This window comes from Protopterus annectens, chromosome 12.part0 (assembly GCF_019279795.1).
Source record: "Protopterus annectens isolate FY-2018-M chromosome 12.part0, PAN1.0, whole genome shotgun sequence".
NCBI lineage: Eukaryota > Metazoa > Chordata > Ceratodontiformes > Protopteridae > Protopterus > Protopterus annectens.
Genome location: NC_056746.1, coordinates 1,309,052,817 through 1,309,066,543, shown reverse-complemented (window position 1 = coordinate 1,309,066,543; position 13,727 = coordinate 1,309,052,817). Strand labels below are relative to the sequence as shown.

At 39.8% G+C, this 13,727-nt stretch overlaps 1 protein-coding gene across 1 annotated transcript in view; it reads left to right on the top strand.

Moving 5' to 3' along the window:
- Window positions 1-13,727, top strand: part of LOC122817164 (DNA (cytosine-5)-methyltransferase 3B-like) — a 1,566,941-nt gene that overhangs the window by 1,516,138 nt on the left and 37,076 nt on the right. The window contains exon 21 of the mRNA XM_044090371.1: window positions 9,923-10,041. Within this exon, the coding sequence (XP_043946306.1) occupies window positions 9,923-10,041 (119 nt within the window). The remainder of the gene's footprint in view (window positions 1-9,922; window positions 10,042-13,727) is intronic.

The following is a 13,727-nucleotide window of genomic DNA, read 5'->3' as shown; positions in this document are numbered from 1 at the left end:
ATCAAAGGAGGGACTACTGTCCACCTGTGTCCCAAGGTCTCTCATCACATTTTTGGCATTAAGTAGACTACCAGCTATGTGGTAGTTCATGGGTACAGAGTTTTTACCAAAGGGGATGACAATACACTTTTTGGCATTGGGCTTCTGGCCATGGCTTTGACACCAGGTATCTGTCTCAGTGAAGCCCTTTTGTAGTTTGTCCACATCGTTAGGAGTTTCGATTATGGCTCCTAGTTTGCAGTCATCTGCAAACTTTGTTAGCCAAAGACCTTTTGTGTTAGCCTGCACTTCAGAGAAGTAGATACCAAGCAAGAGAGGACCCAGGACTGAACCCTGTGGTAAATTACCACAGACTTCCTCACAACATGGACTTACATGAGACAGAGTTTCTCTGTTCCACCCCATTCTTTATCTTCTTCAACTGACTGCCTGGATGAAAGACATTTTGATACTTCCTTTTTTTTTTGTTTTTCCTCTTTAAGAAATCGTGATACTTCTTTAGCATTTTTATTTCTGAGAATGTGTGGTGGGTATTAAAGGAGGGTAAAAACCTACTACTAAAAAATCATATATAGCTAAGTGGAAAAGGTTTTACAGTTGGTGCCAAATAAACTGCCTTGGTTCTGCAATATTTACTTGACTTACTATTCTCTGGCCTTTTTTATTCTTCCATTAAGATTCACCTTTTGTCCATCTCTTCCAATGGATCCCCCCATCTATGCCTTACCTTAAGTGAAACAATTCCCGAAAGGGTTGTTATTTCTTATTTTTCCACATAGGAAATAAGTGGTACCTGCATGAGATTATCATTTTGTTCTGGAGAAATGTATACATTTTCCTTTTGAACCAGCTCATGAGACAGATTTAAAGTTAACTTTTATGGAAAACAGTGTTACTCGCTGATTTGACATCTACTAATAGAGTATCTGAGTTACAAGCATTTATGGTGATTTAGTACCATCTCATCTTTCATAAGGATAGAGTCACTTTCAGAACCAGTTCTTCATTTATGCCCAAAATAATTTCAGAATTTAAATTGATTGAGGTGATCTATCTCCCTGTCTTCTTTCCAGAACCAAAAAGTAAGGGACAAAGGATTCTGCATATTCCAGATGTCCACAGACAATTCCAATACTACATTCATAGAACAAAAAGGCTTCAGGAATTCTAATCAATTGCATATTTTCTTTTGAAGGCAAGAAAAAGGGACAATATGTGTGAAAGCAGACAATTTCCAAATATCTCATTCAATTCAGTTGTGTTATTCTTTCCATAACAAGGCACATCTAGGCAAGATCAGAGCCCATTTTACCAGGAATGTGGATACTTTTATGGCTTTTAGAAAAGAGGTGGACACTGGTAGTGTTCTAAAGGCAGCAACTTGGTCTTCTGTCTACACATTAACCAAGCACTACAAATTTGACTATTTTTCTAGGGCCAGAACAGGGTTTGTTACAATCATCCTCCAGTTTTATCTTTAGTTTGTTTGTGTCTTTCGGCTTTTCCCGGTTAGGGGTCGCCACAGTGGAACTCCGGTCCGCTAATGATTGGTAGTTGATTTTTACGTGCCGAGTTACCAGCCCTGACGCACAACCTTCAACAAAGATATGCCCATTCACACATGTCTCCACGCAGAAGACGCTGTAGCTGAGAATCGAACTGGACAGCGTCTTACTGTGAGGTGACAATGCTACCGCAGCAGCACCACCGTAAGCTTGGTAAAACATCCCTTTGAGTCTGCTTATTCTGTGCAAAACTAAATTCTTGCCTTAAAAAACCCTGTTCTTGGTGACAATTACTTCTAGAACAAGAATTTTGGAGTTAGCCTTGTCTTCCAGTCCTTCATACATGCTCTTCCATAAAGACAGGGTATACCTCCAAACTAACCTTTCCCAAGGTTCCTTTTTTTAAAACATCTCTTATTACTATTACTAAACAAGAAACATCTTTATTAATCCATCACTTACAACATAGGCAGTTACACATTTATATAAATGAAGACAAACCACACCAACACAATCCTAGTTGCAAGCATTTTACATCACAAACCATACTGAAACACTCCCAGCTGCAAACATTATACACCACTTATAATCTACCTAGTCATTTTCAGTCAGACATTACATAGCTCATTTAAGTCCTGCTTTCTATTAAACATCATTCCTCCCCAGTATGTATTGCTCCCACAATTACTATTGTTTTCCTGTGTAATTTGCTCGTACCCTTTTCTAAAGGTCTCAATTCCAGTTGTTTTATCTCTTTTACTATAGTCACTACTTCTAGTATAGTTGGTTTAGATTTTGATTTCCATTTTCTAGTAATTGCTTTTTTGGCAGCCACCATAATTAGACACAACAAGGTCTTATCATGTATAGGCAGTTCCGATTCTGTATCATAGCTTAGAAAAATCATCTCCCTCGTCATACAGACTGCCCACCCAGCATCTCCAACAGTGCACCCCACAGGGAATCCTTAAAGTCCGCAAACTCACTGCACTCCCAGAAAGTATTTCCCAGTTACCTCTTAATTTCCCTTCACACCTCTATTTGCTGTCTGCCTGAGGAAAAATTCTCTGGAGTCTACTTGGGCTATAAATATATCTATGTAAACATTTCCAAGCAAAAATCCTAAATCTTCTTGATTTTGTTGCATATTTAGGATATATATATATATATATATATATATATATATATATATATATATATATATTTCTTCTCGTTTCTTTGTGAATTGCTTATCCAGTCTCTTTTCCCAATCCTTTCTAACCTTCTCTGATTGATTCTTATAGTTATTATGCAATATTTTATATGCTGTACTAATTATTCCTTTTTTAATGGCAGCTTCGGGTCTAGATTATACCAGTGCTGGTCTTTCATTTAGGACCCCCTATTTCTTTCTCTTTGCTTGTACTATGATATTAATCCTTGATAAGGAAGGCAATCTCTAACCTGCAGTCCAAATAAATTCTTGCTGTCTTCCCATTCTGTCATCTTTCCCTGTCTAGTTATTTGCTCCCAATACCTTGGCTCCTTTGCCAGTTTTCTCCAATAAATTCCAGCCCTTCTTGCCTATTGTTTGTATCTCTAATTGCAGTCATCAGTATCGGCAGAATCTCCTTTCTCCATTCCCATGTTAGCTTAGTTCGTAGGATACTTTCTGCTACTTTATGGATATGTTCTGTATGATTATTGTTATTCTCCTTAAAGGCCTGCATCCAAAATCCCAGTCTCTCCTTGATTCTTGAGCTTCCCTCCCTGTTTCATCATCATCCCTTTCCACTTTAAATTATAGCTTTCTACTTGTGCAATGTATAGGAGCCTTAACTGTGTAGCTGTGAAATATCCCTTCAGTTCACATAATCCCAATCTGCCCTATTCTGCTGGACGAATCAGCTTGTCCGACTTGACTCTTGCCGTCTTCCCCTCCCAGGTAAAGTCCTTCAACTCTTTTATTAATTGACAACTGCATCTTCTCCTCTGTTTGATAAAAATATGACTGACCTGTGTATAACACTAAAGGGACTAAAACATTTTAACTGCTTGTATCTTACTATCCTTATTCATATAACAAAGCTTCAGATTTTCTCGGGTTTTGTATTATCTTTTGTTTAGTCTGTTCCCACGTATTCTTAGCTGCCACACCAGAATTATTTTTAATCCATACTCCTAAATACTTCATTTTATCATGTCCCCATAAATGTGGATATTGCTGATCCAATTCATGTGTGGGTACATAATTTACCGCTGTTGCCGTTGCTTTACCTTCATTAATTTTGTATCCCCAAAAGATATGAAACTGTCTCAAAATGTTGTACAACACTGTAATATATCTTTCTGGTTTTGTCAGGCATAAGATAATATCATCTGCAAATAGAGCCAGCTTTTCTTGACTACCATACTAATTATATCCTTGAGTTTCTAAGTCCTCTGTTTGCTTTGTCAGTGGTTCTAAATATAATGCAAATAACAAAGGGGAAAGAGGACAACCCTGCCTGGTTCCTCTGCTGAAGCAGAAATTATCAGAAATTATCACCCACTTCAGTTTTCACCTCCGATCCCTCATATATCCTCCTAATCAGCATTATATTTTTTCCGGAAATGCCAATGCTTCCCTTGCCCCGCTCATAAAGTCCCAGCTTACTCTGCTAAATGCTTTCTCTGCATCAAGACAGCAATGTTATTTTCTTACATCCTACTTCCCTCTGAATCATCACTGTTCTGTTAAATGTTTTCAAATGTTTGCCTCCCCTCTATAAAACCACATTGATCCATATCTATCAATTTTTTGGCATTACTTTTGCCATTCTTTAAACTATTATAGACATGAACACTTTATAATCATGGTTTAGTATTGAAATGGATGTGTATGAAGCTGGATTTGATGGATCTTTACCCTCTTTAGGTATTACAGATACCACTGCTTTCTTCCAGGATGTTGGTACTTCTCCTCCTCTTAACATAATATTAAAACCTTCCAGATCTTTTTCAGTTTTTTCCCTCCTAGCTACCAGACTTCCACAGGAATACCATCTATTCCTGGGGACTTTCTTGTAGATTGGTTATATATCACAATATTTATCTCATCTCCTCATTTCCTAAACATTAGTAATTGAGCCTCATCTACCTCTAACCTTGGCATATTTAATTCTTCCATAAATATTTCCATTTGTATCTTTTCTTGAATTCCATATTTCTCTGCTTTATACAGACTTTCATAGAACTTCCAAAATATTTATAATACCTGTATAGGATCTCTTATTACCTTCCTTGTTATAGGCAGCCGTTTCTAATTTCTGTTGCCTGAGTCGTTATATTATCAAAACCAGTTGCTTAACAGCAGTCTTTCTAAACTTGTTCATATTATCGAGATAAACACCTATTTTCTCCTTAGCATTCTGCAGTTGATCCTCTTCTTGTTCTGTGAGATTCTCCATATTCTGCAATACTTTAACAGTTGTCAGTCCCTCTAAGTAATTCTTGTTTTTAATTAACCATAGCTCCCTTTCTTTTATTTCCTCCCTATTTTTAAACTCCATCTTAATTTTATCCCACTCCCTAGTTATATTTTCAGAAGAAATTTCTTTTCTTTTTTTTTCAAACACCTTTATTGAATTATCACTTGTGACACTGTGACATAGGCAAATTTATATTTATATAAAAGTAATCACATTATTATTAACATAAACATTGCACTTCACATATATTGCTGTATATCATATAAACTAAGTAACATTACATAAATTATTGAATTTCTGCCTTTCTTTTTTAACAAGAAGCATCTTTATTAAACCATCACTTACTACACAGGCAATCATACATTTATATAAATTAAAACAAACCATACCAACACAGTCCTAGTTGCAAGCATTTTACATCACAAACCATAATGACATGTTTCCAGTTGCAAACATCATACATCACTTATAATCTACCAAATCTTATTTTCAGAAGTTGTTTCTATTCTCTCGAATAGCTCCTGAATAATATCCACTACCCATTCCTTAAATGCCTCTCTTTTCAACAGGTGGAAAAGCACCAATGTCTCATTTATTTCATTACCCAATGTTTTTATTTTAGTTATTATTGGCGCATGATCTGAAATAGTTATCGGGTACGTATCAAAACCTTCAATTAAATGCACATGTTCTTGTGAAGTGTAAATTCTATCTAACCTATTGGGGAATAATATGTAAATTCAGTCTGAACTCCAGTGACTGAATTTGCATTTTCCATGCTAAATATTTTCATGAATTTCTTTAAAAATCTATCCTCCCTTTGTTGTACTTTCCCTTCTGGGCTCTCCAGAAACATCTTTACTACTGCAAATCAAATTCCAGTCCCCACCTATAAGTAATATTCCTTGCTGAAAACTTGATTATTTCTCCCAGAATTTTCTTAAGCTCCATTATAGCAGTTTTAGGTGGAATATAAATACATGCCAGTGTAATCCTCCTCCCTTGCCAGTAGCCCCTTAGCACAAGTCTGCCATTGTTATCTTTTTGTCCGCTTCTATCACTGTTGGAGCTCCCCTTGCAATTAATATACGTACTCCTGTTTTCCTTTGACCCGGGTATTTTGCTGAATAACCACCCTATAAACCTTTCTTTAGCAAATTCACATGTGCAGTTCTTTCCAGATGTCATCTGTAACATAGCTATTTGCACTCTACATTTTAATATAGCTCACTGCTCTTTCTTTTTTGTATTTGTCTGTGAGACGATTGACATTTAAAGACATTACAGAAAGCATCATTGTATTAAGAAGTTGTTATTCCCACCTATTATGTATAGCACCTTTTTTGTTAAATGTTTAATTCCAGCTTTTGTGTTACATGCATATACTGTTTGACAGGTTGAACTTTTATACAGTTGTTTCTTGTCATATCCTTTTGAGTCTGTGTCACATCTTACAAAACTTTTTGTTTTATTGAAAGCCCCCCCATCAAAAAAAATAAACCCAAATCCTATTAACTTAATACTAACACACAAAACTGTGTACATCTTCACATATTGAAGTTTTACCCTCCTAATAGGAACAAATGTCCCAAACTGACAGCCACACTCATTGACTTGAGTTAACCTAAAAGAAAGGTTACCCATGCTAAGACACATGGTGCAGCCAGTGCTAACTGGTTTTGTCTTATTTTCCCAGCTGGGAAACCCCCTGAATGTTTTCAGAGAACATTATCTTCTAGCCAGTTTCTCTTTTTCTCCCCGCTAGTCACTCTCCACCAGTCTGTAACCAATTTCTCTTCATCAGATTGTCTCCATGGAGACACGAGAACCGGAGTGTCAGTTTCTCTTTATCAGATTGTTTCTATGGAGACATAAGGACCAGATACAGAAATGTTGTTAAGCATGCCTTCATTTGCTAGAAAAAAGCCTCATAATATCCATTTTTTTTAATTCACTTGCTTTCTGTTAAACTGTTACTAAATAAGTCTAAAGTCCTTAATTCAGTCACTCCCCCATGTAAGAATGAAAAACACATTAATTTTTCTTTTATCATGCTCTTTTAACCAGGCTTTTATTTTTTACGTTGCAGTGCCTACATTTTTTAAAACTGAACAAGAAGAAAGAGAGAAGAAGGGAGAAAGAAAGGGGGTAAAAGAACAGCAGTACCTGTTTACAATCCCCATTACACTTAAAATAATTGAGAAAACTGTACTTTATAGCATGCAAAGAAAACCATACACCACAAAAATAGTACTATTAAGAAAATGTTTTTCCTTTACTTACAGTTAACTTTCTCCCCCTCTTCCCCTCCCCAAAGGATTTTTTGAACATTAATGACATGAAGTAGGGCATATGCTTTAGAGCCCCCCCAAGTCCAACAAATTCTGAAAAAGTTCAATATTTCCAGATTGTCTTGTTCTGTCATATTTCACAAATATAATTACTGCATTGTAATACCACATTAAGTTACTGGTTTTATTACTGTTCATCTCCATCTCCCAAATCCTCTCTCTGCTTCATTTCCAACATACTTTCGATTCTTCTGTTCAGCTATTGTGCTTCCTTCCTTCTCTCCAACATGTTCCTTTGGAACATTGGAAAAGGTTTCACAGGTATAGTCTCTCTGTGGTCTTTATTACCAAAAGAACAAGAAGCAGAATCTCCTTCTGTTTCACAGCTCACTTTTTGTTGGACAGACATTTGTAATTCCTCTGTAGCATGTACTTCATCAAAAAATGATTTTGTCCCTCCAGGGAAGAATACCTTGAAGACAGCTAGGTACAGTAGTTTAAGTCTCACCTACGTCTCAACATTGCCTGAATAGTGGAATACATTTACTCTTCTTCTGTCTGGTGTACAATGAGTAATCATTCCCCACAAACTTTCTTCTGTCTCCCACTTTTAACACTTTGTCCTTCTGAAACAGTTTTGTCAGAATCAACTCCTGTTGGTAGGATTGCATCTTTACTATTAAAAGTCTAGGTTGCTTTCTTATAGCCAGGTTTGGAGCATACACACAATGTGCCTTTTTAACTAACAACAACTGCTGTGGAATACCAGTCTAGTTGCTTATTTGTGCTTTCATAAAATTAATGCAGTCAGTTCCTTCCAGCTTCTGTGGTATAGCTGAAAATCTCAGGTTTTACTGACATGCTCTGTTCTCTAATTCTTTATTTTTTGAAACATCTTTTCCTGAGCAGTGTCATATTCAGCCAGCCTTTTCTTCATTTCAACCTCTGATTTTTTGCAGCTTTATCACTTCATCTGAATATCTGTTTAAAGCTTCTTCCATTTTTTCCAGCCTTTTGTTGTTTGTGTTGATATACTCCATCAGCGTTTCATTTATTTTAACCAGGTCTGTGCGCAGTTGTTTTATATCTTCCTGTAGGTTGCTGGAAGTTATGTCTGGGGGTTGCAGTGTTTTGCTGAACAGCTGCAGAACTTTCCTCAGTCAGTGTTTCTTCCTCACTTTTTGTAGCTGATTTGTTTTCCAGGTCTTCTGTATTTCTTTTTGCCTGGCATCCAGGCAGTACACTTGCTAGCCAGTTACTGAAATTTACTCATAAATACAAAAGTCTACTGGCCTTCTCTGCTGACTTTCTGTTTTCACACTGGGAGAGATAGAATTAAGCTGTTAATGTGTAACCATCTTGGAAGTCCTCTTTTCCAAGGTTGCTTTGGGAAGTAATTTGAACCAGCCTACTCATTTGCCTGTTTTCTTTTCAAATTATTTCAGTAAGGGAGAATTATTCTTCATACCCTAGACATACACATCCAGCTGTGTTTTTGTCTCCACAGGATGAAATCATTCAGAAAATATAGTCAGCTATTCATATTGTTTGCTCCTAATTTCTAGAGTATCCTTGCTAGATAGTGATTAACTGTAATCTTTCTTCTTTAAGTCAAACAAGTCATTACCATTTAAACAAAGGCTTATTCTATGAAATCCCTTGCTACATCTACAGCCTTTTTCTGAAATTCCTCTGTTGATGATACATTGCACACTTTTACTGAACACTATAACCTAGATATAATCTCTAGATTCAAGGCTTACTTTGGAGCCACAGTACTAAAAGGCTCTTCTGTCATGATGTCAGCCAGGTTCTCAGGTAGCATTGGACTCTGACTCATCAGTCAGATCAGACAGGGCAGATGAAAAGGATATGGAAGTTATGCACTTAAACATAACACTGGGGCCTTTCATCCTGGTCCATCCATTATGGCATACCTCCCTCCATCCCCTATCCAAATTTTCATTTTCTGAGGATCTGAGAGATCATCCTGAAGTTCTTCTCTCTTAACTCATATTCTCCAAATTATCAGTTCTCTGCCATTGGTCAGCATACTTGATCTGAGGAAAATTACTATACAGGGGGATTGTGGGAGGTATAAAGCATGAAGGGGCTCTAAGCTGGGACAGTAGAAAGATGGGTGGATCAGACAGGTGGCTCAACAGACCATCTGTTCTATGGGACCAACCAGAACTAAATAATGCAACATTATGCTAAGTGCGTAATTGCCATTTTCTGCATGTCTGTGAGCTGCACTCTTTCACAGTTGTACAGAATACAGTGAAGAGTGAGTTTCACTTCTCTAATGCTAACTATGAATCCCAGCCTTAATAAAGTGGGAAAACTAATTAATCCCAAATCAGAGTTTCTGGATCACCTATTGTAATGGTCACCTGTTTTACCCATTTAACGAGGACTGTTAATAAATGTGTGTTTTATAACTGCTACGTTCAAGTAGCCATAGGTACTGAGCCCCTTCCACTTCATGTGCTTCTGTTATTAGGGTTGGAGGCATGAAATCAGTTAAATGTGTAGCTTTAACTGTTTCTTAACATTAATGTTTTGTTGAACAACTTTGTTTATGCTTTTGGACTCTTGTAATACAGCTGTTAGGAATGGCTCTTTGCAGGACATCACAGTTGAGTAACTGTTTTGTTTGTGTCATTTTCTTAATCAGATTTCAAAAATTCGAACTGTTACAACTCGGTCAAACTCCATAAGACAAGGAAAGGAACAGAATTTCCCAGTTATCATGAATGGGAAGGAGGATATGCTATGGCCTAGTGAGCTAGAAAGGTAAGTACTTATTACTCAAAAAATACTAAGTCTGAGCATCAGTATAATAACTGACTTTTCTAAAGTTATTCTCAACAAAATAAAAAAAAATTGGCAGAAGGTGGTACTTGTGTTTTCCAGCATGGTTTGGAAGGCAAATGGACATTAACTGTAATGGTCCAGTGTGTACCTGCTGCAAATAAGCATCATTATAGTAACTGTCCACCATTGTCTTTACTCATTCTTCCTACAGTGAAACACAGTAATCTCACATTTCTATATGTGTAACACAGCTGTGGCTGTTAAATGGTTTCATTTTTTTTTTTTTATTTGGGGTTGGGGAGCAGGGCGGCCATGGTGGTGCAGCGGTTAGCGTTGCCGCCTCACAGCAAGAGGTTCTCCGATTCGATCCTCGGCTGGGGTGCCTTCTGTGCGGAGTCTGCATGTCCTCCCTGTGGTCACGTGGGTTTTTAGGTGCTCCGGTTTCCTCCCACATCCCAAAGACATGCTGTAGGTGGATTGGACACTCTAAACTGGCCCTAGGTCTGAGTGTGTGCGTGTGTGTGTGCCTTCTGTGGAAGGTTGAGTGTCGGTCTGGCAACTCGACACTGTAATAAAAAAATCCACTGCCAATCATGAGTGGACAGGTGATCCACTGTGGCGACCTCTAACCGGGAAAAAGACGAAAGAAGAAGAAGAAGAAGATTTGGGGTTGTGGAGCAGAGACTATCTCCTGCCTTTAGATATGAGCCTGAAACTTTTGATTCAGGTAAAAAAGTGGTGGTATCCAGGGCATGTAGATAAGAGATTGTGATAGGCTTTTTAGGCATGAAGAACTTTTAAATTCAGATATGGTATAAACACTCATGGCAAAAATCATTCCTTAGTTGAGTTAGTGAATGTAATTTTGTTTATATGTTTTTACATTGTTCTCTTTAAACAATTTTGAAGTACTGACTAGTGACAGCAGCTACATTAATTGTGTTTGTGTGTCTGCGTACGTGCATGTGTGTGTGTTAGGAAATGGACATTTTATTACAAAACTAGCTCAAGTGTAAATTGTATTCTTCTTTGAGATGCGATAGCAGTCATCAGGTAAAGCAAATGAGTCTATCAAGCATATTCCACTGCCTATGAGGATGAGATATATACACACACACACACACACACGTGTATATGGGTGTATGTATGTATGTATATATATATATATATATATATATATATATATATGTACACTAAATCGCTGTATCACATATTTCTGAGGCATTGTCAGTGAGCAAAACTTCATCATTAAGACTTCTACCTACTAACTGTTACTTAAGCATTGTTATTTTTCTTAAATGCTCCCTGACAGAAGTTGTCATTTCACTGGCAAATCCACACACTTACCATGTTCTCAGCCTGCAGTGAAAAAGGAAAAAAATGTATCCCTTCTTATTTGTTTTAATTTTGTGATGTAAGCAACCAAGCCCTAGTGCAGGTGTATCTTGGCAAATAATTTAACTGTATTCAAGGTTGGAAAGTTCCATGTCATCTAGTTTTGTGATAATGTGTTAATGTTAAGTTGTCAATCTCGCCTTCATTCTTGCTGGATGGGTTCGGAGCCGATCCTCGGCTCCGACTCGGCACTTGCTTTAGCTTGAGAACTCCTTTTACCAGCTCGAGGCAACCCTATATCCCATGATGCAAGGCGGAACTACCTCAGATCTCGTTTGCCGCTTAGCGAAAGAGGTCTCCTTTGCCAGCTGAGGTAAGTGATTTTCTTGGTAAAATCAGAAAAGCTTAGTTAGGGTTTTATTTTCCCCTTTTATTCATAGTATAGTCTATAGTGAATTACAGCCCACCCTATTCCCTTGTTTTTCAAACTTTTATAACCTTTTTATAACCTTTAATGTAAAGTTTTAGTTAGGCCTAAAACCCCATTGGTTAATCCCTTCCTGTGTGTTGTGTGTAGGGGATTAATTTTGTGTGTTTGTTGGGGTTTGTGTGTGTTACTTCCTCCTAGGTCATGTCTAGGGAAGGCAAGGTCTCAGGCTTCAAGAAGTGTGACTCGTGCTGTCAGAAAATGTCTCTGACAGACGGTCACACTTCTTGTGTTTATTGCCTGGGGCCTTTGCACCTGCAGGACTCCTGTGCTTTGTGTCACTCTTTTAGCCAGAGAGTCCTGCAGGAAAGGAGGAATAAGCTTATCCTCCGTGGCTTACTTAAGCCAGAAGGTTCTCCCTCAAAAGCAGGGTCTGGGAAACCTTCTAAGCCACCAAAGGCTCAGGCTTCAGTATCCAAGCCTCCTCCGGTGGCTCCGGCTCCGTCGGAGCCGAGATCGGCTCCGGCTGGAACAGATGTATCTACCATAAAAGTAGTAGGTTCGGCACCGGCTGGTTCCGATACCTTGTCTACTGTGGCCTTGTCGGCTCCGGCTGGAGCCGACACCTTATCCAGCATCGGAGCCGAAACCTTCGGCTCCATCTGGAGTTCAGGGGACTTCGGCTCCGATGGCTTCGTCCCGAAAGAGATCTCGGTCCCCTTCGTTACTGAGTATCCACTCGGCTCCGGGGTCTCCTCTTTTGTCGGAGCGGAGCCATCGGAGCCGATCTTCGAGATCTTCCAGGCTGTCTGACCACGACTTAGAGAGGGTGGTAAGCAGGCTGTTGAAGTCTCAGGCACTGGCCCAAATGCTCCATAGCCCGTCTCAACAGACTTCGGCTATAGCCTCACCCCTTGAACTTCCTCCTCCGACTCCACACCAGAGCTCGGGCGGAGCTTCGGGACAGCGACTGTTTCCATGCCGGAGCCGATACATCCTTCGGCTCCGTCGTCCTCGGCTCCGATCTCCTCCTTGAGGCCTTCCTTGGAGGGATCCGGTCGTCGGGTTTCCATTGTCGGCTCCGAGGGGGCTAGTGGCATCGGACCCTTCTCCGACCCCGCTCTCCTCTCGGGCTTCGGCTTTGGTAAGCTCGGCGCCGACATCGACCTCGAGCCTTCCTCTCTTTGTAGCCGGGAATTCCTGTTTCCTCGAGCGGGATATTCCGGCCTCCCGGGAGGGAGCCTTTGAGGTGATGAGGAGTGTCCTGGCCTCTGAGCCTGGTCAACGGTCCATCCCTCTAGCTCCTCCCTCATCAGTGCCTGCAGACGCCTCTTGCCAGCCTCTTGCTCTCAGGCCCAGGGATCCATCGCCCCAGGTTTCCCCACTGGGAATTTCCTCCTCTTCCGAGGTTTCTCCTGATCCTGCAGGGGAACCCCTCGGAAGAGGACGTAAGAGGAAACACACAGACTCCCCTGAGTCTACTACATCTGATACCGACTTAGATGAGTCGGAGGGTTCCCCACGGTCCCCTCTGAGGATGTCTCCTTTTCAGACATCCTTGAGCTCCTCAAACAGAGGGAATTGGCCTCCATTGACCCCTCCGAGGATGAGTCGGTATACCTGGAGGCTTTGGATCCCGACCCTCCACCTCCTGGGTGTCTCCACCTTCGACCCACTTATGCAGGTGGTGGCTCGGAAGGCGTGGGCTCCAGATTCTGTGGAACCTGTCCCCAGAAGACCATCCAAATTCATCACGGCCCCTTCGGACAAACAGTTCCTTTCCAAGGGTGTCTCTGTGGATGCTATGGTGGTGGCGGCCACTAAGAAGGAACTGGCGGATCCTTCAGTACCTGTCCATCCTCCTAACAAGGATTCTAGGACCATGGACAGGTATGGAAAGCGG